We start from the raw sequence: 26,669 nt of genomic DNA, 5'->3' as shown, positions 1-26,669 counted from the left end.
ATCTTGGCTCACTGCAAGCTCTGCCTCCTGGGTTCAAGCCATTCTCCTGCCTCAGCCTCCTGAGTAGCTGGGACTAAAGGCACCCGCCACCATGCCTGGCTAATGTTTTTTGTATTTTTAGTAGAGATGGGGTTTCATCATGTTAGCCAGTATGGTCTCGATCTCCTGACGTCATGATCTGCCAGCTTTGGCCTCCCAAAGTGTTAGGATTACAGGCATGAATCACTGTGCCTGGCCATGAGTGAGTTTCTTAATCCTGAGTTCTAATTTTGTTGCATTGTGGTCTGAGAGACTGTTATTACTTTCATTCTTTTGCATTTGCTGAGGAGTGTTTTACTTCTCATCATGTGGTCAATTTTAGAATAAGTGCGATGTTGTGCTGAGAAGAATGTATATTTTGTTGATTTGGGGTGGAGAGTTCTGTAGATCTCTATTAGGTCCACTTGGTCCAGAGCTGAGTTCAAATCCTGAATATCCTTTATTTTCTGTCTTGTTGATCCGTCTGATATTGACAGTGGGGTGTTAAAGTCTCCCACTGTTATTGTGTGGGAGTCTTCAAGTCTCTCCGTACGTCTCTAAGAACTTGCTTTATGGATCTGGGTGCTCCTGTATTGGGTGCAGATATATTTAGGCTAGTTAGCTCTTCTTGTTGCATTGATCCCTTTACCATTATGTAATGCCCTTCTTTGTCTCTTTTGATCTTTGTTGGTTTAAAGTCTGTTTTATCAGAGACTAGGATTGCAATCTCTGCTTTTTTTTGCTTTCTGTTTGCTTGGTAAATATTCCTCCATCCTTTTATTTTGAGCCTATGTGTGTCTTTGCACATGAGATGTGTTGCCTTTTCTATCTGAAGTCTTCAATCCTTCTCCTATGACTAAAGTTGACAAATGTAGTAAATCTAAGTCTTTGTCTTACAATTTGGGCTTTGTATATTCAGTTCTTTGTTCGACTGCATGAAAATGTTTGGTTGTTTAGTACTTTTTTTTTCCAGTTGATTTTTTGGGCTCTCTTCAGCGACACCAATTATACTGATGTTTATAGTTTTTGTCTTTTCTCTAATAGTGTTAATTTCTCTTTCCTGTTTTTTTCCAGTTATCATCTCAGGCCCCTTCTCTATGCTAGCAATTACATTTTCATCTGTATGTCTTCTGGTTTTTGCTGTTTTTATTTAATAGTTCTCTTATTTTGCTGTATTGGTCCCCATTTCTTATTTCCCTTGATTCTACAATCTCCCTTTTACTCTATAGCTCTTATAATCTCCATAAGCTTGTTCAACTACATTTACGATTTTATTAAGATCATATATGGCAATAAGTACCTACGGAAATTTTGTTTTATTTCTTGAGGAGTTTTCTTCCATTGTGGGTTGGGGTTCTTTAGCTGTTTTTGTGTTTTTCTTCCTTTTGTTTTCATAGGATGCCTGTAGAGTTGCTACTGTTTATTTTTCAGCTTGTATACACACTACTTGGCCTGCTCTTTCAAGAGCTTTTGTTTACTTTAGTACAGTTTAAATAACATCTCTTGATATCTTTCCTTCTTCATCAGAGCTTATGTGGAAGACAGCTGGTTTTGGTTTCATTAAAGCTGTATTCAGTCGCCCAAAGTTTCATAAGGTGGAGGGAGAGAAGATTGAGAATGGGGAGAGCTCCCCTGGGCTCTATGTTGATGAACTTGGCCTTCGCTTTCTCTTTAGAAATTATAGAAAATGGTCTGTATGTAGGTCTGTTCCATTTAACGGAGTCCTCTATTATGTTCCTGCAGGGGTTCCTGCAGGTTTTATATTCCCTCATTTTGGTGGAGATTACTGGGAAATGGCCAACTTCAATAATTTTTTGAATTCTATAGAAATTCTGAGACTTTGTGGTGGAAAATGTTCATCGGAGGATCATGTACTTATAATAAGATGGGTAGACAACAAGGGATTCAATTAATAAATTCAGGAGAAACGGTCCAGATGAGCCAGACCTTGTGGAGAGGAGAGAAAAACAAGGAGAATGGCCAGAACCATGGAATTACATTTTTTGGATTTCAAAAGCTGGTGTTCAGCTGAATGGAGCAGAGGGTCCACCTGAAGGGGAACTACAGGTGTGCCAACCCTCAGCTGCCCTGTCAGTTACGAGTTTCTCTCTGTGGTAATGACATATGAGAAAACTAGATGTGCAGGAAGTACAGTAAACAGTAACTATTTAGCACCATCTTGGGGGAGAGGGAAGTTCTGAAAGGGCCTGTGCCACCCATAAAGTAATACACAATTAGGAAGGAAAAATCCTGTCCAGGTATAAAGAATTTACGTTAGTGAAAGTGGCTACTGCTGACCTGTTCCTTCTCCCACTAACTCCTGTCAAACTGATGTAGATAATAAATCATGTTATTCCACATTTACATTGATTCACATTTTCCATTAATTCTACTACTACACTTCAGTGCTTAGAAGAAACCAGGACCAAGAAAAAAAGGAACTTACCCTAAGTCACCTTGTATAAAATGGATTAGATTCTGCCCAATATTGTGGGTCAACGTAGAAGCATGAATGCTTTCAGTTTCTAACTTCATCTTCCCTAGGGCCAACTGTTCATCCCCTTTTTCTGAGTCTCTCCACATTTGTTGCTCTTTCTGAAGAATTTCATGAACTTTTGGCTCACTTTCTTTCTTCAGGGCCACTTCTGACGGTGGAGCAGAGTTGGGCTCTACTGTGAACCACTGCAGGGTGTATCATTTGGTTTTGTTTGGTTGACACTGATGAATTGTGTGTTTGTGTGTGTGTATGTGTGTGTGCACGTGTGCCAGTACTTGCCATTTCTGTTCATTTGGTTAGATACTGATGTAGGGGGAAGTTTTTAAATCTGTTTTCATTTTATCATTTTTGCTCAGCAGTTAGGTTTTTTTTTTTTCCTCTATGAGGCTGCATGACTGGCAAACTGAGTTTCCTTGTTGTTTGTTTATTTTTGCTTTGTTTTGTTTTGAGACAGAGTTTCACTCTTGTTGCCCAGTCTGGAGTGCAATGGCACAATCTCGGCTCACCACAACCTCTACCTCCAGGGTTCAAACAATTCTCCTGCCTCTGCCTCCTGAGTAGCTGGGATTACAGGCACGAGCCACCATACCCGGCTAATTTTGTATTTTTAGTAGAGACTGGGTTTCTCCATGTTGGTCAGGCTGGTCTCGAACTCCCGACCTCAGGTGATCCACCCGCCTTGGCCTCCCAAAGAGCTGGGATTATAGGCGTGAGACACCACGCCCAGCCCAAACTGAGTTTTTTTTAAAGGTTTTCTGTGAATCATAAATTCTGCTGAAGCCCTATGGTGTATAAACTATTTTCAATCTCTCCTTTCTTCATTTATATTTTCATATAGTCCCTATTCATAACACAATGATGGCTCAAACTATATATAATGTGAATTGAGTTTCTAATTTAATAGAAAATCCAAATTCTTTTTCTTGGAAAGATATCATACTAGGCACAAAGACCCATTTCTAGGAAAGGGGGATGATGTCATCACTTAGAATAAGAAACCACTAGTATTAAGCAAAAGTACAGCCCTTGCTGAATCCCTGAAGAGGACTTCCCTTCCCAGACATACAGACAGAAGTCTCAACCATGAAGGTAAATGCCAAAAATGAGCTTTTTATGATTTTGATAAACACAATAAATAGTGGTGGTTGAGACAAGTAATGGAGCATATTTTAAAAGCTGAATAGTTTCTCCACATGTCATTCATTTAGTGATAAAAAAGAAAGAAGAGAAAAAATGGTTAAAAAAGAAAAAAGAATGAGCCAAACTTCCAACTACTGGCTCTTGGCCAGGAAAACTTCATAAGAGATGAAAGCTGCCTTCATCATTATTCATTCGGCAAAATAATCCACGCTTAAACGAACGACTTTTATATGTGCAGCATGTGCTATGTATTCTGCTTCCAGGTGGAGCTTGTTCCAGCCCTTGTTGTGGTTTCATTTGCTGTGGTTGATCCAACTTGAAAATGAGTTGGAATCCTGGTGACCCACCTTGGCAGGATCTGCTGTCTGAGGCTGGAGTGAAGCCCATCTCACACTCGCAGCGATATGCACCCGGGACATTAAGGCACTGTCCGTTCTCACAGAGGTTTATGTTTTCTGCACACTCATCAACATCTGCACAAAAAAGGAAATTCAATCTCTGTCAAGTTCCAAATTTCATGACATATTTTCTCCCTGCCCTATAAATAGATCAGTTTTACTGGCTTGACTTAATGCTCATTAACATGAAACAATAATCACATTCACTTAAAGGAGGGTATCAACCTGAGAGAAAGTCTATTTATCCTACCCCCTGCAACATTGAATTGTAATATAATTAAAGAAAAGCTATTTAACCTGCACCCTAACATTCAATTGTAATATTATTAATAGGAGAAATGCAGACGTCTCTCACATTTGCCTTCTCTTGTCAGTGGTATGCCAATGTTATTTAGATATGAAAAACATTGGAATTAACCTTAAAATGGTGATCATTCTTTGAGAAAATTATAGTATTCGAATAAACAACTTGCTTTTTCACTAGTTCAAGTGTTTTAAAGCAAACTAGAGACACTATGGGAATGGGGAAAGTTTCTTTCATGTCATAATCTTATAAAAATACTTCTATCTTAATTACACAAACGGACATTACTCACAGACCTTAAAGATAATTTAATTCTATCAAGTGGAATCAGAGGGAAGGAAAAATCATTGTTTAGTGAGGGTGTCATTTGCCATGTGCTGTGCTGGTTGCCTGACATGTATTTTTTCACTGAATTCACCAATCTCCTGAGGTTTAGAAGAGGAAGAACCTGTGGCTAAGAGCATCCAAGTAAGCTGACAGAGCCACAGTAAGGTAATAATACATGTTGACTGAGTCAGGATCGGATTGCAGATGTGTCTGATTTGAAAGCCATGCTCTTTCCTTGACACCACAGTGTGGAGAAATGCCAGGAAAGATGCAATATCTAGGGCTACAAGTAATGAAGCTTTAAAATTGAATAAACACATTTCCTTAAACAGGCATCTGAAAATGATGAGGCTGCATTTTTGATGTCAACAATTAGAAAATAATTTAGTCTATCCTTTAATTATGGGTTTAAAATGTGTACTGAAAATCAATTGAGAAACACTTACTTTATAAACTGAAAAGTATTCAACTTTATGTCCAGCAAGATTATCTAGTCTTATACATGCATACAATGAGAGGATGCTTTATCCTCAAAGAATATGAATGAATAGAAGCTAAACAGAAGCTAATATTTACTGAAATTTTGTGATGTGTTCTTCTAAGTCCTTTATTTGTATTATTCCATTTAATCCTTTCAATGTCATGTGATAAACTACTGAGACTTTGATAAACACATTAAATAGCAGTGATCAGATAGGTCATATATCCTATCTTAAAAAGCTGAACAGTTTTCCCACACCATTCATTTAAGAATAAAAAAGAAGAAAAGAAAATTGTATTATTACTATTGCATTTTAAATCAGGTCAGACAAGTTAAGCAATTCACTTACAGTTACAGGCAAAAAATGGCATAGGCAAGATTTGAATCCAGGTAGTCTGATCCAGACAAAGGCTGCATTTTTTTAACCACCATGTTACAAATAAGTAAGATAAAATGGCAAATCATTAACAGTACATGATTGTTACAAATGCCTTTATTTGAAAACTTTCAAGAATATATCTGGAAAGTCATTCAGATTTTTGTATTTAATGTAAGAGAAAGATACATAGTCACCTGCAGGTCAAGTATAAAAAAAGTAGTTACTTTTGTCTCCTTTAGCTATAATTTTCTTCAAATGAGGAAGCATATAGAGTGTTCTATGACCAGCCCATCAGAACACACCTCAGGACTGTCACCCACCTGAGCAGGTAAAGCCATCTCCAGTGAAACCTTCGGAGCAGGCACAGCGGTATGAGCCTGGGGTATTTACACACTGAGCATTGATGCTACACTGGTGGGTTCCATTAGAACATTCATCCAGATCTGCAGAACACAGCAAAAAAGTTCAGAAATGAAAATGCAATATTTAAGCACCTGGAAAGAAAGTTTGTCTTAATTTACATATAAACTGGACAAATGGTATGCGTTTTAGTTTGCAGGATCACAGTTCCAATTCACTAAGCTCTCAGACCCAATATCCAATGTCCATGCCATAAATGTGGGCCAAAATTATGAACTCAAGCATTTTGTGAGATATATAGTCAACATGAATTTTTTAACAGCTCAAAGCAAACTAGTGTTAGATCTCATTCTGACTTCTACTAAGGGTGAATTTTATTAGTGGTTTCCTTATCAGTAAAAGGATCAATTCTGAAGGTGATACTGAATTTCAGAACAGGAAAATTAACAAAGAGTTTTCAAGTTTATTTAATAGATGAGGAAACAGAGATATGATTCTTGACCTCATGGAACCCTTAGTCTAGTAGAAAAGACAGATGTTAAACACAGAAAACAATTAAATCTTGCTATATGTGCCATGAAGAAAAGTTACAAGGTGTCATGAGAGAATAAAAAGGGCATCCTATTTGGGCTGCAGGAACAAAGATGCCCCCTTTGAGGAAGTAGTTTTTAGTAAACGTCAGACCTGAGGATGAGAAAGACTTAACTGCTAAACAGAGGTGGGGAAGGGTATTCTTTCCAGAGGGAGGAGCGCATGGTAAGACACCAAGGAGGAAATGAGCTCGGTGTGACTGAAGAAACGAAAGGAGGTTATAGTGGCAAAGCAGAATACACCAGACAGAGGGCGATGGACAATTAAGCTAGAAAGACAATGGAAACCCGCAGCCAAGGGAGGGAAGATGCATTTTATCCTGAATTCAATGGGTTATAGTGAAGAATATGAAGAGATTGAATCCATGCTCCTGCTGCTATGTGGAGAATGGACTGCAGGAGGGCCAGAGAGGGAACAAGCCAACATACCAGAGGGGGGTTCTTTTAGCATTCAGCAGACACCAAGATCAAGGGTCCATGAGAGAGACAGACAGACAGAGAGAGAGAAAGACAGAGAGGGAGAGAGAGCACAGAGAGACTCTCTCTGCTCTCTCTGGTTGGGACTAGAGTAGAAGAAAGAAGATGTAAAGAAGAGGATGAATTTGGGTGACATCCTGGAGCACAGGAGGCTGGACACAGCTGAATGTCTTGCATCAGAGGCAGGCTGTCTTGCAATAGTTAGCCAAAATGACAGATGGACAAGAAGCACAAAAATGGGAGGCTGAAAAGAGAAAAGGGGTAGGCACATGGGGCTACAAAAATGGGAATGGGGGCATGGTTGAAAAGTTATGATAGTAACCCTGGAAAGATGGCTGGACTAGAGGCTGGTGCTTCTCTAAGCCATTGCAGGATGTTATTTAGCAGTTATTCGGAAGCTCTGATACTTCAAATTCTATAGTCAGCACATAAACTTTTGATAAGTATGAAATATTTGAATGGATTAAAAAGTATATATTCAAATTAACTTATAGTTTTGGTAAGAGATCTTAAAGCTATTTTTTAATCCTTACTGTGGGTCTATACGTTTTTTGTAAGTTATCGGGGGAAGTGAGTTTAGCTTGCTTTCTTTTCTGTTTTAAATTGACCTGGAAATTCTTGCCAGTTGGAAAAATGCTTTATTGTAAGGCAAGTGAAACACTAAGCATATTACACAGAACTGTGAATGACACTCAGGGTATATTCTAGTTCCTTGCCTCTCAGATATAAAATACTTCTCCTTAGACTCCGGCTTAAGAACCATAAAACTTGGAGAAATTGCCCTTTTTTTTTTTCTTCAAACAAGACCTCTTGGAATCCAAGACAGCATTTAGAATTTCCTGTAAGAAGAATTCTATTTTCTAATAAGATGCTGGTGTTGTTGACTTACTACAAACTTAGGTTATCTGAAAAAACCTTTTATTGCCCTCCATTTATTTCACTGGATTTTAAATCTCACTGATTACTTCTCTGAAAAGATGGGAAGAACATACTAGTCATTTTTCATCATACAGCTGTGTTTGGATCACCAGCTGCATATCAATTTTTTGCTGAACAACAAAACATTAAAAAACAGGTGCCAAGGCATACTGTTGAAATTTTGATAAGGGTAAAGAAAACTCTTAGCCAGGAATTACCTTGCAACTAAGATGGCCTTTTTATAAGGGAATTAATAAAAGCGAAGAGCATGATTCTACAATCGTGCCAAAAAGAGCCTTTAAAAATCTGTGCCTTAGCAAAGGATAGTTACATTTGCAAACTCACCAATACACTTGATGCCATTTCCAATCCAGCCTTCTCTGCAGCTACATTTGAAGCTTCCTGGGATATTCAGACATGAAGCATGCATGTCGCAGTTATGAGCACCAATTTCACACTCATCCACATCTGAGAAACCATAATTCATAAGAAAAAATAAAAATACAAACTAATTAATTCTACTTCCAGATATACTTTTGTATAGGTAACATTTTAAAGTAAAGATGCAACTGTATGGAGAAAATGGTAGCCTAACTTTTACTCTTAAGTTTTATAGACTACAAGAGGATTTGGAAAATTCATGATCCTAATAAAACGAGTTCTTCCCTAGAAAGAACTGTCAGCCACTTTCCAGTAGAAGACAGACAGACACAGCAGCGTTGCTCCCTGGCAGGTACGTGTGTCATCCTGGGGCCCTCTTCCCTGTCCAGACTCAGACGCAGCTCCATAAAGAGGACATTCGATTACAGATCAAAAGAAATCTTATTTCCAATAAGAGACAGTGCTATTCCTTCCTAATGATATTTATTACATTTTTTTCATGAAGAATCTAACTTTTTAAAAAAAGTAATAGTTTATTCTCTTTTTAAAATTACATGATCATTTGTCATTTAAAAAATCAATATAAATATTTTATAGAATAAAAAAACTATAATTTAGGTGTTTATTTTTATTTCTTCTATTTGAGATTATAGAAAAATATTCACTGGGAATGTTATCTGGAAAGTAGCCAGATGCTTTCGCCAGTGTGTGTATTTGTCTGTATACACACACACATATCCTTATGTATGTATGTATAACCTATGTAGATTTGGTTCTCCAAAGTTTTCTTGACTATAAATAGTAATGTGTTCTATCTAGTTCAATGATTACATATTATAGATGCTGAAATCACACACACACACACACACACACAAACACACAAACACACACTCTCTCTCTCTGTTGGCTTCACATCAACCCTGTCAGTGGTGAACACGCAGAGAACACCTTCTTTTATAATCTGTCCCTTAATGGAGGGGTCAGATTAAGGGCTGGGTTGCCTTCTAAGTCTTCCACCACCTGCCTTGAAAAAATATCATACATAAGTCTTAAATTAAGCACTGAGGAATACATGATCCAAAACCTCGACCTCGGCATGTCCTAGCCCCACCTGCACGCAAAAGGCTAAAACTAGTTAGTAGAGAAAGGGAACAAAAGACAAAGTGGGTGAAGTGAGCAAAGAAGGAAAGTGAAGAGAGAAAAAAGAGAAAGGCAATTTGGGCAGAGAGAAGACAAAAGCAAACAGAGAAGAGCAAACAAGAAAGGAAAATATGGGAGAAAGGAAGAAAGGGAAAGGGTCTCAATGAAACTTAAGATTAATTTTTACTAGTTTAAAAGAAGTGCAGAGGTAAATGGCAACTGGAATCCCGGGTCTTTTGGTGCTCTTTGTTCATGAATGTCTTCCATGTGGGCAGCAGTCATACTCAGAAAGTGACAGCTGCTGCATAAGCCACCATTAGCGGTCAGGGCCATGGGAACCGGACTGCACTCCTACTTACTCACTCACTCTCCATCACAGCCCACAGTCAGCCTCCCGGTGGGTGGCTCAGACAGTGCGCTACCACAGAGACCAGCCAAATCCATCACACATGCTATGGGTCACACACTCATCGCACACACGGTCACAGCCTGGTGGCAGGTAACTGGCCTAAGGGATGCCAGAAAAAAAACGATGTTGAAAGTTGGCCTTTGACATCTGAGAAGTTGAAACACAGAGAACACAAACTTGAAACCTACCTGTACATCCTGTGGTCCCCTTCTTCACTGAGTAACCCAGCTGACAGTGGCAAATGAAGGATCCCTTTGTGTTCTCACATTCCCCAAACATGCAGATATTTGAATTTAGGTCACATTCATTCACATCTAGAAAATTTATTTTCAATATCTTAGTAGGTGTTCATCACAGTAATTTAAAAGCTATCTTCTACACTGAATAGCATAATACTGAAATACACAGGTGAGATCTAAAATATAATCCATCTGCAAATCATCGTGTTGTAGATAAATATACTTTCTGCCTTTAGAGATTTTTAAAAGTAATTCTTCCTGAGATTTTATAGTTCTAGTAAAATGATTTGAATTTTTAAAATAACAACTGAAAAAGCCTCCTTTTTTCATGCTTGTGTGTGCATGTGGGTGTGTATGCACGTGTGTGTACAAATGTTTATCCTTTCTTATGATACCCACCAATGCATGTTTTCATGTCCATGGAAGCCATGAAGCCATCATAGCAGAGGCAGCGATACTCTCCAGGAATGTTGGTACACTGACCGCCATCACAGATATCGGGATTGTTTTCACATTCATCAATGTCTGATGATACAAAATTAGCATCAAATGAAAATAAAAATGTCATTCATCAATCTAAAATGCTTTTGTTTGCTATCTGGTTCCACTTGGTAATATCTGCAGCCATATTTTCAAGAAAAAAATTAACTAGATGTACAAAGCCTATGTGTTTTCCTTTCTATACCTGCACACGATCTCCCATCTGGCATCAGGGCATAACCCTCACTGCAGCTGCATTCGTAGCTTCCCTCTGAATTTGTGCACTGGGTGTCACAGCCTCCGTTCATTATCATACATTCATCGATATCTGTGAAAACAGCAACGCAACCACATTACTTGTCAGGTCTGCTTCCTTAAAAGGAGTTTTCTTCTTTTTAAACAGATAATGCTAACGTGGCTTTGAATTTTTCTCCCCACTATGTGTGTTGATTGAACATCATCCTTCTTAGTTCTTTTAACTTCATTTTAGGCAGCATTCCATGTTTAACTGCAGTACCCTAAGATTAAATAATTTGGAAATAGAAGAACTATGGGGATTAGAGCATTTTCTACATTAAGTTGAGTGAGTCTGCTGCAAGACCAGCAAAATATCTGAGATCTGCCCCCAGTCTTACATTCATTTTCGGGACAAAGGATTTGCATAAGCTTCATTATAATTCAGTGCCAAAAGTTTTCCTAGGCTGAGTTGAGACATATGAGTTTCAGGCCTGCTTGGTCTCCCCTTACCTGTACAGCCCTGGCGGTCTGGCGTGGCCTGATATCCAGGATTGCAAGAGCACTGATAGGTTCCAATCATGTTCACACATTTTCCATTTCTGCAGAGATTGTCACTCAGGGAGCATTCATTAATATCTATAAAAGATACAAAGAATTAATGCTTTACACAACGTCAAATCACTAAAGCCATCAGAAAGGTGCTTCACCAGAGCAGTGGTCTCCAAAGGGGTCTGTGTACTCATGGGGAAGTGAAATGTTCTCCTGGGAGATTGAAAGAAAATGCTGGAGTCTCTATTTCCATCTACAACAGTACTGTTGAGTAAAGCTTTCTACAGTGATGCAACTGTTCCCATATCTATGCGGTCTAATACACAGCTGCATGTGCTCCCGAGTACTGGAAATATGGACAGTATAACTAAGGAATATTTAATGTTATTTAATTTTAACTGAGTTTACACAGCACATGTGACTAGTGACCATCATGTTAGACCACACAGACTGCACACATGCCAGAACTGAAGCTAAATACTACTTAATATATGAACTTACACTGGCATGCTCACCTGGTCTGTATTAGATGGTGAAGTGTTACCTACATGATTTGAAGTATCCTGATGGAAGACTGATGGTTCCACAAGACAGAGGCATGACAATAGGGCCTTCATGTGTTTGATTGTTTACACTGTGTTATCTTTCGTGTGTCGGGATAGTAATCTACAAATCACACTGCCTGTTTTAAAATAAACTAACCCCTACAATATGGGCAGGTGCCTTAAAAATAAACTAGTACCAATAATGTAAGCACAAGATAACAGAAGAAAATGGCAGAGTGATACGCTTCCTTATATAAACTACTTGTCAGGCGTAAGATAACGTAAAAAACAGTGACAATATAATCAGAAAATACCAGAAATTCATTTCAAATTTTCAAAATAACCAAGATTATACGGCATGGGTTTACGCTTATGATCACTAAGTGTATATTATACAGAAATATACATTTTGTATTCTGCATTGTTCCTTTGGGGGATACTCTTTCAAGCTGTAAGATCCATGAAAACTAAGTAACAAAGTAAACTTAGATCTGTGACTCACTGTACCTCAGTATGTACAACCATGAATAAATATTCTGGAATTATTAGTGTGAAAAAGCCTTTTATACCACTATTAAAATGAAATAAGAACATTAAAAACCTTTTCATTTATCACTTTAAAATATCTATTTAATCTATAATAAAATTCACCTCATACACTAGCAAAGCAATACATATGGCTTATAAATAAATATATGTGTATTAGAAAGGTGTGCTCAAATTATGATTTGAAATTTAGTGTGCAATCTGTTCTATTTTAGGCTGTCTTATTTGCTTACGGTTTTAAGAAAGATTTCCTGTGAAGAACATACTTTCTGGCTAAATCAAAGATTTAAAGCCAGTATACTAGGAACCCAGTAATTCCAGAGACTTTCATGTATTATGAAAAGCAATAGGTTGCAATGTCCAAAGACCAGTCATCAGTCTTCTTATATCCTTTCTGGCATCCCTACAGAGCTCAGGGCAGATGAAGAAACCCAGTGTTTCCCTGAGAAGTGGGTTAAGGGAGTACCGTGTTCACACACATGCAAGCTGCTCTGTGAGCAGGCACAGGGGCGCAGAGTGGAGTCTGCCTGAGTAGATGGGAAGACGCTGGGCAAAGGTGCACAATGCACAGGGCAGTTTTCCCATTTTTTCCTAATGGAGGATGACACCACAGGGACATCCACAGGGCTCCTCACCAATCACATGGCTTGCAATAAAAAAAAAGGCCAACCAGAGGAATGCCAGCTCATTCAAGAGTGCCACCCAAGCATCCACTGAAGACACAGCCTGCGTCCAGATGTAGGGAATCTCAATTTCCACCTTTTAATAAGCTAGATCTCATGTGCTCCTCAAACAACAGGTTTGTCAGAACTGATCCCTGCTCTCTACCAGTTGTGCTGGGCAGGTTTATGTGCTGAGGAGATAAACTCACCCACACAGTCCTCACGGGATGGTGACAGCTCGTGTCCCAGTGGGCAGTCACACTGAAAGCTGCCCTCAGTGTTCACACAGGTGCCACCCCTACAAAGGAGAGGGTTACGTTCACATTCGTCAATGTCTGAAAGGTAAAAACGTGAGATCCATTAAAGAACTCTGAGGGAAAAATATTCATACATACAGCGTGGGAGAAAGAATACTATCTGATGGGAGAGTGTGAGTCAGTGTAAGAGATACGCTCACAGGAGATGGGATAATGCTTTCCTCACTTTTCCTACAACCAACAGAAAAACTAAACATTCTACTCTTAAAGGTAGTAAGCTTTCAAGAAATTTAATTGCATGAAATGAGCAGGCTTATAAGGGGTAGAAATAAATAATATTTGCTTTATATCACCCCAGACTCATGATATATTGTTGTCAGTTATTCTAGTGTCTATAATGCTAATCAGCGTGAAGGAAAATCTTAGATTTATAACCTACTATATCCTATGAGGTAAGTCCTATATTGTACTGAAAATTAAACAGTGGGCTAAAAGGTTGGGAACCAAAAGGGTTTGTAATAGTACACAAATAAGAGCAATAACATGGGATTGGCATGACTGAATACAAATCTTGGGGCCACCACATGATGCCATGCATTTTAAATGAGTCTCACCGAAGTAACTAGTCTGTGTGATTTTAGATTCTACGAATAAACAGGATCCAATCTGAATATCTCATTGCCATGAAGGTGCCAAGAGGTTGGGGCTCCCTGAGAGCTATCCAGGAGTGCATTTCCTGTCTGACATTTAAATCTCTTCTCTCTCTCACCAAAGATCTTGGCCACGCATGCCGTTGGCAGCCCGAAGATAAGCAAAGGTCATGCACATGAATGAGTCTGTGCTAGTATGGCTTCAACCTGGCGAGGAAGAGCTCACGGTGCTTACCCATGCAGTTCTTCATCATCATGAACCCGCTTTCATAGCCTTCGAAGCACTCGCACTCAAAGCTGCCTGGTGTATTGACGCAGATTCCACTGCCACAGAGGTCAGGAGAAATCCTGCACTCGTCGATGTCTAATTCACAGGGTTTAAAAGAAATTTAAAAATTGAATGAGATAGACTTGGCCTTCCACGTGAAGGTGCTGCACGCTTGAAATGTTGGGAACATTGGTGGTGCCTAACAGTACAAGGGTATGTTTTGAGTAGATCCAGATAGAAGGGCCTGGGGCCTGAGGCACATTCCTTTCCCCAACTGCCAAAACTGCCATGCCAACAGGCAAGTGGTGCCTTTTCACCTGCAAAAATTCTGAATTGTGGATTTATTTTTGTGGCTTAGAAATAGTAACAGAAGAGGGGGCATGGCGGCTCATGCCTATAATCTCAGCACTTGGGGAAGCCCAGGCAAGAGGATTGCTTGAGGCCAGGAGTTTGAGACCAGCCTGGGCAATGCAGGGAGATCCCATCTCTAAAAAAAACAAAAAAATTATTGGGGAGGCTGAGGTGGGAGGATTGCTTGAGCCCAAGAGGTCAAGGCTACAGTGAGCTATGATGTATGATGTGCCACTGCACTCCAGCCGGGGTGACAGAGACACAACCTGTCTCAAAAAGAAAAAGAAAAAGAAAGAAATGTTAACAGAAGGATGAACCCTGCAACTGTTCTATGGGCTGAATGAGGCAGGTGGTAAATGAGGCAGCCAGGCCCCACGACCTCATGTGTGATTGGAAGACAGTGCTGGTCTACTACACTAGCCCATGCCACCCCAGGTTGGAGCGTGTGAAGGCAGGGCCCCTGTCTCTGTGCAGGAGGGACCGGCAGACCCCAGAGAGATAGGCAGCCATGACGGACCAACCCTGAGTCAGAGAGCACAAACAGGGCAGGGCCATGGTGTGTGCCCCAATTTGTGTTTTTGTGTCATATTCAGATGTAAAGCGCTTATCAATTTAGTAAGCCCTTTGGTGACATGAGCTGCCACTATCGTGTGAGGAATGTGTGGGTGAGTTTGTCTTCTCTTTTTATATATTACAGTAAATAATCTTCAGCATCTATACTCTCAAACACAGGGTTCTCTGAGAAATCTATGCTTATAACTACGATTTTTAATAGAGAAGTCATGTCTATATAAAATATGTTTAAGAAAACGGCCTGTTTACAAACATTTTAGTTCAAAAATCAAAAGTTTTTAATCTAAAAATCTGTCAATAGGGAAAAATGCTCCACCGCGATCTCTTTATTTTGATGAATTTAATTTTGAAGTTTTAAAATCACAGGATTTAGTGCATAATTTGTGCATGTTCTCTTGAGAGGGGGGTCTCAGTCTATGCTTTCTGCCAGCTTTTACTTAGTTTTTCTAAGTATTTATTTCTCCAATTACAAGAGTCTTTATTTATTTCCCTCATTACTGGCCATGCGAAAAAAATGTAAATACTTCCTTTTAAACAAACATCTTAACAGAATTTATTGATTCAATTAAGTAGCTAACAATATGTATATTAATTTTCTTTCTATCTACCAGTATCTAGGAACTGGTGTTAACAGCCATATGAGGAATGTGTTCTAGGGTGGAGCAGGGACAATCTTTGGCTAATGTGATATGGTGGGAGTTTCATAGTATAAACAGTATGGATTCTAGAACCAGATACCTGGCTACAAATCCCAGTCTGTCATCTACTGAGAATAGAGCCTTGGGAAAATCTTTCAGTCTCTCTGTGCCTCAATTTCCTTATTTGTCATAGAATCCACTTCATAGAATTAAACGAATATTTGTTAAGTGCTGAGAACAGTGTCTGTCTCATAGAAAGTGCGTGCGCGCTCTCTCTCTCTGTCTCTCTCTCTCTCTCTCTCTCTCTGTCTCTCCCTCTCTGTTTATATAAACTTCTCTGCTCTGCCAAGACTTGGTAATTTGGAGGGTGTGGGCTTTTGAATTGGTTCTTGAAGGTTGTAGAGAAATGCTAGCTTTAAAGATACAGAATAAATAGGCAAGAGATGAAGCGCACCAGTGAAGAGAAAGGAAGCATTTCAGGGAGCAGTAAGCCACAGACTGGCTGGACTGGAGAGGCTGACAATGAGTGTGGGTACAAGAGGGACCCATAGGATCACTAAAAGCCCCCAGCACAGGAGGACACCGGACTTTCCTGCTGTGAAGTTGACAGCCAACAATTTTCCACGGAACTTCACATTATATCCTGATCAATGCAGCCCTGTCAACGTGTTACAGACATTAAGCAACTTGGCTAACTTCACAACAAAGGAAGAGGTGGGGTCAGAACTGGAAGAACCCTGAGCTTCTTTATCCAGGACCAGGACTGCCTATACCAGTGGAAGTTGTTCAGTGGGAAGTTACACAATCCAGCCCTGCTTGGATGGTTAACCTGGTGGTTGTGGCAGTGAAGGATTTGACTGTGGGGACTTAACAGGTTGGGAGATCCTGGAGGAGTCTGTGATATAGTAGATACTGTGATATGTCACCCAGGTCCCTCTTCAGGAAAGAAGGACTCACTCCCCCTCCCTGTCAGCTATTGGGAGTGTTGCTGGCAGAAAGCCCTCAGATGTCCACTATCCTAAGAGGACCTCTTTCCCGCTTCCCTGGGTAGCTGTATCCCAAGATTGGTCTTGCAGGTACCTAAGTGCGTGGCTTTCATGCCCTACTCAAGGCAACTCTGATGGACCGTGCCAGTTCCAGAACTCCCAGTGGCATGGGCTAAGGACTTCAGTGGGACTGCATCACAGCCCAGTTTCTTTCTCTGCCGACTTCTGCTTTCCTCTCTTCCCTTCCTCATTGTTCATCCCAAGAGCAAGCCCCAATAAACTTCCTGAATGCTCATCTCTGCCTTGGAGTCTGTCTCCTGAGGAGCTTAACCTGCCTTAGTCTAGAAGAAATATCACAGGCACTTGAAATAGCTGGTTTGATGAAAGAATTTGCATAACTTTTTTACTTTGGGAGAGAGAGATGTCAAAATTCAATTGGGGTCTTCAATCCTGTTCAAAATTATACTCCTAATGCCTACAGGGAAGTCCCTAGTAGGAGAAAGTACAGGGTAGGGGGAGGAACAAAGAAAGATCAAAACAAAGACAAACTTTCCAGACAGGAAGTTATAAATGTGGGAGTGAAACTCAGGAAGAACAGAGAGAGTTAGAGACAGGATCTGGGATTCAGCTCCGCAGAGGCCATCCCTGAAGTCATGATGGTAGATGAAACTCTGAGAGGCAGATGAATGCTGAGTAGAGGACTCTGGCAACACCCAAGGATGGGAAAGGCAAGAATAATCTGTAAAGGTTGGAGAAGAAACATCATCAAGATAGAAGGATGATCAAAACCGGAAAATACCGCAGAAACTAAGAATAGAAAAGAAAATCTCAGGGAGAGATTTGGCAAGCAGAGAGGTCTAGGAGGAGAGACGTTTTACCACCACAAAGATGTTTTGCAAGAGTAGATGACCACATGTGTATGTGTCTGTGTGACAGAGGGCAAAAGTCAAAATTACAAAACAAATGCCTGGTTGAAAGAGAGCGGTGAGACCTAACAGCAGGAAAACAGAATGGTAGCTTGAGAGAAAAGAAGGGCTGAGGAGATATTTTGAACCTGTGTATAAGTTGAGGAATAGGGAGCAGAGAAGAGGAGGAGATGCTAGCACGAGGAGAGAAGAGCGAACCTGCTGAGACAACCCAGAGCAGGAGCTGGGAAGGAGGGAAAAGAGGAGGTAACCCCAAATCCAGGTAGAGCATTACACCTCATTCTCTGTCACTGGAGGAGAGGGAGTGGGGGATAAAGGAGACTTTTTTTCTTTTTTTCTTTTTTGAGATTGAATTTTGCTCTTGTTGCCCAGGCTGGAGTGCAATGGCGCGATCTCGGCTCACCACAACCTCCGTCTCCTGGGTTTAAGCGATCCTGCTGCCTCAGCCTCCCGAGTAGCTGGGATTATAGGCACCCACCACCACACCCAGCTAATTTTGTATTTTTAGTAGAGATGGGGATTCTCCATGTTGGTAAGGCTTGTCTCGAACTCCCGACCTCAGGTGATCCACCTGCCTTGGCCTCCCAAAGTACTGGGATTACAGGTGTGAGCCACTGTGCCCAGTGGGATAAAGGAGATTTTATCACTAGAGAGGAGGCTGTGTGAGAAGGATACAGGCAATCAGATTTATTCTCAACGAAGGAGAACAGGAATGGATGGGGGCGGGTTGTATATGAGAGGGCATGTAAGCCAGGGAAGAGGTTTAGAAGCAGCGCTGAGAGAAATTCAGAAAGTGATGAATGGAGATGAACATGAGTGTTGCCAAGCAGCTTCGAGGACTTGGAGGTGAATGCAGGAATCTCAGGTAGCGCTCCTCAGACTCTCCCAGCAAAGCACAGCAGCCAGAGAGGAGAAAACAGAGGTAAGGGGATAAAGCTCTGGAGACAGGGCTTGAGCAGACTTCAAGGCAGCAGGACTTCAGAAGGCCAGATGGACAGCTGTGAAAGGCTCAGAGATAGCCTCAGCTAAGCAGGCATAGGAAGGAGCCAAGAAAGACACTGCTGTGAGGTCAGGAAGAAGGAGCAGGCAGGAGCGAGGGCGATAAGGGGAAATTCCACAAAGAATATGAACAAAGACAGTGCTGAAAACGAGATCCTGAAGACACAGCTCAAGCATCTGGAACAACATGGTATACTAATAGAAAAAGTTAGAAATTCTCACCTTTTTCAAAGAGAACGTTATGGGTATGGATGGTGACTGAAGTCTAATATTAAGATACCCGTTCACAGATGAGGAAAAGAAGTCATAACTTGTATGTCACAAACCTTAAAATCTTTAAGAGAACACTACTCAATTTTATGTAATTCTTTAATGACTGTATTTCTTTAGTCATATTTTGAAAATCATATTTGTATGCTGTTCCTAAATATAAAACAAAGAGCATTTTCATGCTATTTTGCAGTTCTCTCACGAGTTTATTTGGAGAACTGGTTTAAGTGTAGGGAAAAGAAACAAAAATCAAAATTTACAGAGCTGGATGCAGTGGCTCAAGCCTGTAATTGCAACACTTGCGGAGGCCAAGGCAGGAGGATCACTTGAAGCCAGGAGTTTGAGACCAGCCTGGGAAGCAAAGTGAGTCCCCATGTCTTAAAAACAACAACAACAACACTTTTTAATTAGCTGTGCATGATGGTGCACACCTGTGCTCCCAGTTACTTGGGAGGACTGCTTGAGCACCGGAGTTTGAGGTTGCAGTGAGCCATGATCACGTCTCTGCACTCCAGCCTGGGCAACTAAGTGAGACCTTTTCTCTAAAAAAAATTAATAAATAAATAAAAGCTTTCATGTTCTCAATGAGAAGATGAGCTTTTTAGCTGGTACTTTCAAACAGAGTAAAGGAAAGACAGACAGAGTTTATCAAATAAAACAGCAGAACCATCTTACCTGTGCAGTTCCTTTCCTCCATGTCTAGAGCAAAGCCACTATTGCAACGGCACTTGAAGCTTCCGATTGTATTTCTGCACTTCCCATAGGTGCACATCCCAGGAAACGCTTTACATTCATTGATGTCTAAAAGCAGAATAAAGCCAGAATATAGAGTTGGTTGATATAAACGATTGGGTCCATCACTTTAAATTAAAAATCTGTCATGATGGACAACAGTAATGCACCCAAGTGAAAAAAAGGGCTACTAAATGTTTCAGTGATCACACTGCTATCACACACAGGAAGCTTCAATACGGTGAAAAAGATCAGATATATATATATATATACATACACATTATTATTATTTTTTTTGAGACAGAGTTTCACTCTTGTTGCCTAGGCTGGAGCACAATGGCACGATCTTGGCTCACTGAAACCTCCACCTCCCAGGCTCAAGCGATTCTCCTGCCTCAGCCTCCTGAGTAGCTGAGATTACAGGTGCGTGCCACTATGCCCGGTTAATTTTTGTATTTTTAGCAGAGAATGGGTTTCACCATGTTGGTCAGGCTGGTCTTGAACTCCTGACCTCAGGTGATCCACCCACCTCGGCCTCCCAAAGTGCTGGGATTATAGGTGTGAGCCACCACACCCGGCCAAAGATCCTATATGCTTAAGAAAGAGTTCTGATCCCTTTATTTCTCACTACTTGTTTTATAAAGATAAGTGGGGATAGATAACTTTTTGCTACAGATGTAGTTGTCAGGGCGACATCTCAGGTTGCAGAGGAACAAAGAGTAGAAGAGCAAGATAAGCAATCTGTTTTATCTCTTTACTTCAATGCCATCTTATAGAGGGCATTTATACTCTTGGGACAGAACATAGGTCACAAAACATAAGTTTAACCGAGAAAATAAAGCGGGAAGTCAAACATTTAAAGCAAAACCAATTCTCAGAGAATGTGGAAGGCTTCCTGTTGGTGAAGAAGGACCAAGGCACTGGCCGCAGGCAGTTACCTTTGTAAAATGGCCGCCCAGTAAGAACATCCCCTCGGTTAGCAAAGCCAGCCCCGCGGGGGCACAGCGTCTCATATTCCTTGGTGCCAGGTTTGGGGCACTCTTCACACTCGGTGCCCCAAGCCGCCCCGACAGCACAGCAGCAGGCATCCATGCGGAACTTTCCAGGAACGGGGTGAATGCACTCATCTTCATCCCACTTCAAGTAACACTGCTCCATGCGAATATCTACACCGAGAGTGAAATCACAGGGTGAGAGTGAGTTGAAACACCCATTGAACAGTCACATGTCAAGCGTCTGCTTAGCAGCAGACATCACGCAAGGCCCTTGCGGTGTACTGGTGGGTAAGACACAGTCCCTGACCTCCTGGAATGGACTCCACAATGACAGTAGTTTAAGGAGAACAAAGGTGAGATCCTCTTCAGTCTTTCTTAATTCTCACAAGAAACCCTCAGGAAGAAAAGGTCCTCTTGTGACATGACTACTTCAAGTCTATGATTCCTTTTTTGTATTGTTCACTTTAGAAAAAGTAAGATAATTTTAATGATAATTCTTCCCGTTCAGAGATTTGCTTCAAGTGCCTTTTAAGCAGCCCTGTCAGATCCTGTTCATAAACAGTAAATGATCGGCTATAATCTATTTGCCAATTTGTTACAACTATTAAAATCACTACAAAAGAAAGAAGTGTTATAATATTATTGCATTTAAGGTTTTTTTTTTTTGTTTTTTGTTTTTTTTCTCCTGCCAAATTTACCTTTTGCATCATGGTTTTTCCCTGGATTATGTGAATTTTCCTTTTTAAGGGGTCAATTATTTATTTAAATGTCACATTTTCCCTCCAACTTCAAAACAGACCAGCATTTCAGTGCTTAGCCTGTGCTAGCCAGGACCTTAGAATATCTATAAACAGTTCCTACATCTAAAAGTAAAGTAGACCAGCATGGTCTATAAATAACATGTTCATCTGTTAGCAAATAGATTTATTTTCAAATCATACTAAAGCACTTGGCTGTTTAATTACAAATATGGATAATGAGTTTGGAAAAGTTTCCTTAATCAAATAACATTTCTTTGATAAGAACATTTTAAGACATTAAATCCTTTCCAGAGGCTGAAAACTGTTTAACAGAGGAAGGAGATCCCTGATGGAAATGTACACATAAAAATTAATGTTTACTACTTTAGTTACTGTCAATACAGATTCTTTCAACTTCTAAACCAAAGGTAACATCAACTTTAGCAACTGTCTTTAGCCTAAAGTTTCACAGAGTTACATTTCTGAATACTGGAAATAAAAAGTCCTTTTTTTTTTTTTTTTTTTTTTTGAGATGGAGTCTCGTTCCATTACCCAGACTGGGCGTGGCATGGTGGCTCATGCCTGTAATTTCAGCACTTTGGGAGACTGAGGCAGCTGGATCACCTGAGGTCAGGAGTTCTAGACGAGCCTGGCCAACACGGCAAAACCCCGTCTCTACTAAAAATACAAAAATTAGCTGGGCATGGTGCTGGGCACCTATAATCCTAGGTACTTGAGAAAAAGTCCTATTTTTAAAGAAAAAATAACTGTGGTAAATTTTTATTTTGATTCAGCAGACTGAATGTAGATATCCACAGATGGCGATTCTGTCTTATATATCTACATTAATACAAACCAAAAAGCCACATGCTTTGCCAGTGTGAGGTGTGATAGTAATCCAGAGTCTCATTATCACAGGGCTCTGAGGGGCTAGTCTCCTTATAGCTGGCTCCGTCCCATAATGTCAGCAGGTAAGTAAGAATCTTTCCAAGATGTGAAAGTCTTATATAAGTACAGTTGGCCTAAGAACTCTGGCCTGAGTCACACTGTGAGGTTACTGAAGGAACCTGCTCAAGAAGCCCAAGACAAACTAAAAATGTGCCATTTCAAAGCTTATTGGAATAAACTGGGGTGAGAGGGGAAAGGCATTTAAACTATACATGTAAAAACTTATAATAGCCAGGAAGAGTAATCCTTTCTTTAATACTGAGACCTCTATAAATGTTAATATCAGGAATTAAAAGTCAGCACACTACTGAGAACTCTATGAATATTTATATCAGGAATTAAAAGTCAGCACATCGGCCACAATAAGGCCTATCAATGCTGCGATTGTCCTTGCATGGAAATTAAAATATCAATTTGGAAACCTCTGGATGGTCCATGTTCTCTGCAGTTTGCTGCAGTCCCCACTGCTCCCTGTTGTCGCTTCACTCACTGATATATTACATGCGTGGCTCCTGTAAGCATCTGAGTTTGGGATGCCTGATTCACACGAGGTTCTATCAAAGCATTTACCACAACTTTAGTTCTCAGAATACTTTACATTTTCATGTGCCAGTTGCTTCCTGAAACTTTCTCACATCCTCAGACAGAATTAATTAATATAGCATAATTTAAGCAGTGACAAAAGCATTAAAGCAAAGTACAAGGATGAAGAATCCAATATATTATCTTAGAATATTTAAAAATGCTTTAATTTTTTTTTTCTTTTTTCTCTGAGACGGAGCCTTACTCCGTCGCCCAGGCTGGAGTGTAGTGGCGCGACCTCGGCTCACTGCAACCTCCGCCTCCCAGGTTCAAGCAATTCTCCTGCCTCAGCCCCCCGAGTAGCTGGGATTACAGGCATGAACCAGCATGCCCAGCTAATTTTTATATTTTTAGTAGAGACGGGGTTTCCCCATGTTGGCCAGGCTGATCTCGAAAGCCTGATCTCAGGTGATCAACCTGTCTCAGCCTCCCAAAGTACACTCCCAGTCATAATTTTGAACAATGTTATTGAAAATTTATTTTGCTTAATAATAATTTATAATCAGCGATATATCTTCATATATTACAGCATTTTGTTATAGAAGATAACTTGATTTCATTAGTCATCTGATCGTATTGATATTATTATTTTGTCATTTTCTTTTTTAAAAATTTTGATAGTTTTGGGGGAATATTTTGTCATTTTCAAATGATACTTATTTCTAAACATCGTAGATCACTTAAAGATAATTTTTAAAATACTTAAAAATCTGAAAGAAATTTTCTTTATTTTTGTACTTTGGATATTATGTTTTCTAAATAATTTTGTATGATTTTACAGTCATGCTTTCAACCCAGATTTAAATGTGCTATCAAAATTCAGTTAAAAATGAAATCTGTTTTAATTATAATAACTAAACTGTATGGTATTGCAAACTTTTTTCTTACCAGTAAATTTTAAACATCACTGAGATATTTAAATACTTTAAAGATCATTGCATATAACATAACTATTATTTATGTTTTGTCTACATGCCTAAATTTCAAATACAAATCTATGTAAAGTTCTTTTATAAACTAAAAATTTACTGTTCCATAGCTTATTGGGGAAAAAAAATCTCTAGGTAAATGAAAAATTATTGTTACATATAATGAAAATTAATAGAAATGTATTTTTCAATCATGAAATTCAAGTTCAGTCAACCATGACACTAATAAAGAAAAAGGTCAAATCACCATTCCTATAATACTATATTGAAAGAAAGAGATTCATCACTACAGATCTTTAAAAAATAAAGTATTAAGAAAACGTAAACTCTAATAGGAGTAAAGGAAGGACCAAGATTAGTGAATGTTTTTAAGCAGAAGCAACATATCTTTGCAGATCACTTTCCCCATTGTATTCAGGGTGTAGCTGCAATGAGCTGACAAATGTAAACTTTTAAAATCCTCGTCTCCAACTTTCCTTCTGCGTTCAACCTATTCTTACTCTTATTAACTCAGTGTGAAAGACTGAACCTACCTAAATTATCCGGTTAAAGAAATGGAAGATTTTGAGATAGATTTTTGAGCAGTACCAACTTTTGGCATGAAACAGAAACAATTTCACTTAAATACATTCACTTTTAAAACAGCCTCTAGTGATTTCCCCCTAAATATCTCATTTAAAGTAAGTTTTCTCAAGTACAAACTCTGTGGTGTTGGACTAGCCACTGCTTAAAGAAGGAAATTCATGGCTTGTTTTATACATGGAATACATGAGGGCGTGAATCTTACCCAAACACACACGGCCGGTCCCATCCAACGTAAGGCCTTCAGGGCACTCGCAATGAAAAGATCCCTTACTGTTGACACAGCGTCCATTTGGACAAACGCCAGGGAACACCTCACACTCATTAACATCTGCAGGGAAACGGAGCCAGCAGAGGAATAAAGATGTTACAAACAGAAAAAGCAGGTGTGGTCCTACTTCATGTATAGCATTTTCAATCCACATTCAACACAACGGGGATTACTACTTGAGTTAAACAGAAATATTCCACAACCCAGTCACCCGCTTTCCTAGGCACCAGCTATGAAAATTACCACAGCCTTGCCTGTCCATGAAACACAGCCCAAACATGTGCCCTTGCCAGCTGTTCTGGGCCTTAAAGTCTAGTGATGTATTCATGAAATTTACACAACTCCATAAAGAGGAGAAATGGGAAACTCTAAGCTGTTTCCTAAGAGAATTATGCTAAAGCATTTGTTGATTACACTGAGTATTTTTATTGAAATGTCAAGGTTTCTGAAAATGATAAACATCTCCAAAGTTTGAGAGTGAATGTTAATTTTATGTACTGCTCTAAAGACGTATAGTATCTTCCAAGGAAGGATACACTCACCTTCACATGTAACACCTTTAATCCTGGCAAGCCCTCTTGGGCAAGCTGTATCTGTAAGAACAACAGGACAAATTTTACTTCATTATAGAATAAAACACAACCATGTTATGCTCAAGAAGAAATATAATGGAATCAAAATGGAACTAAATACAAACTGCAAGGCGGGGTCTTAGGGTCCAAGGACATCACTGTCCCCACTTCATTAAGTAGGGCACATGACTTTCTGTGGTACCTCCATCAGTATTGACCTGTATTGAGATTCTCATAATTTTTCCTACAATTTCTTTTTGTTGTCACATTGACAACTGAGTTAAAAGTAAACAGGTCAGGCGCGGTGGCTCACGTCTGTAATCCCAGCACTTTGGGAGGCCGAGATGGGTGGATTACTTGAGGTCAGGAGTTGGAGATCAGTCTGGCCAACATGGTGAAACCCCATCTCTACTAAAAATACAAAAATTAGCCGGGCGTGGTGGCGGGCATCTTTAGTCCCAGCTACTCGGGAGGCTGAGGTAGGAGAATCGCTTGAACCCGGGAGGTGGAAGTTGCAGTGAGCCGAAGTCACGCCACCGCACTCCAGCCTGGTGACAGAGCGAGAGTCCGTCTCAAAAAAAAAAGTAAACAAAAGATTTGAGGAAAACAGCCAACACACAAACAAGGATACTGGAGGATACAGTCATCTAGCAGATTCTAGCTGATTCCCTTCCATGAATAAAATATTTAGAAGGGCTGCATATGAGCCAGGATAAACCAAATACACATTTTAAGAGGTAAAAAACATTAGCCAGCAAAGATAACATTTTAGCAAAGGTAAATGATCTCAGGTCTTCTTCACTAAGGAACTTCATAGTGAAAGATGTGTCCTAGCGGCAGGAGAAGCTTTCCAAGGAGAAGCCGAGAAGCCCCCCAGTCAGGCTCCTACCTAGTTCACACCGCTCACAGGGGCTCCCCCAGGCGGCTCCGAGGGTGGCACAGCATTCAGATTTCAGAGTGGCTCCATTAATATTCACCTCACAGCGGCTGTCCTGGATATTGAGCCAACAGGTCCCCTTCAGGCTGTCTGAAAAAGAACAAGAAAGGTTGGGGAGCTCTTACCTCTGATGAAAATAGAATTCAGCTGTGTATATGAAAAGACATTTGTTAAAGTATTCTAAAAAAGAAGGGCCAGGCAAAGTGGCTCACGCCTGTAATCCCAGCACTTTGGGAGGCTGAGGCAGAAGGATCACTTGAGCCCAGGAGTTCAAGACTAGCCTGGGAAAATAGCGAAACCCCATCTCCACCAGAAAAAAAAAAAAAAAGATACTTTAAAAGTTTTAATAGCGGGGCTGGGCGCAGTGGCTCACGCCTGTAATCCCA

General features: G+C 40.1%; 1 protein-coding gene across 1 annotated transcript in view; it reads right to left on the bottom strand.

Annotated features, from left to right (window-relative positions):
* The window catches only part of FBN2 (fibrillin 2), a 285,975-nt gene that overhangs the window by 64,918 nt on the left and 194,388 nt on the right, over positions 1–26,669 (bottom strand). The window contains exons 21-34 of the mRNA XM_011981192.1: positions 26,236–26,373; positions 25,317–25,367; positions 24,709–24,834; positions 20,666–20,893; positions 19,671–19,796; positions 14,220–14,348; positions 13,287–13,412; positions 11,286–11,411; positions 10,744–10,866; positions 10,458–10,583; positions 10,008–10,133; positions 8,235–8,357; positions 5,865–5,987; positions 4,003–4,128 (exon numbers count right to left, since the gene is read on the bottom strand). Coding sequence (XP_011836582.1) covers positions 4,003–4,128; positions 5,865–5,987; positions 8,235–8,357; positions 10,008–10,133; positions 10,458–10,583; positions 10,744–10,866; positions 11,286–11,411; positions 13,287–13,412; positions 14,220–14,348; positions 19,671–19,796; positions 20,666–20,893; positions 24,709–24,834; positions 25,317–25,367; positions 26,236–26,373 — 1,797 coding nt within the window. The remainder of the gene's footprint in view (positions 1–4,002; positions 4,129–5,864; positions 5,988–8,234; positions 8,358–10,007; positions 10,134–10,457; positions 10,584–10,743; positions 10,867–11,285; positions 11,412–13,286; positions 13,413–14,219; positions 14,349–19,670; positions 19,797–20,665; positions 20,894–24,708; positions 24,835–25,316; positions 25,368–26,235; positions 26,374–26,669) is intronic.

The sequence above is a fragment of the Mandrillus leucophaeus genome, unplaced genomic scaffold (assembly GCF_000951045.1).
Source record: "Mandrillus leucophaeus isolate KB7577 unplaced genomic scaffold, Mleu.le_1.0 Scaffold221, whole genome shotgun sequence".
NCBI classification, from domain to species: domain Eukaryota; kingdom Metazoa; phylum Chordata; class Mammalia; order Primates; family Cercopithecidae; genus Mandrillus; species Mandrillus leucophaeus.
Note: the sequence above shows the minus strand (reverse complement) of the source record. Positions and strands in the feature narration are given on the sequence as shown.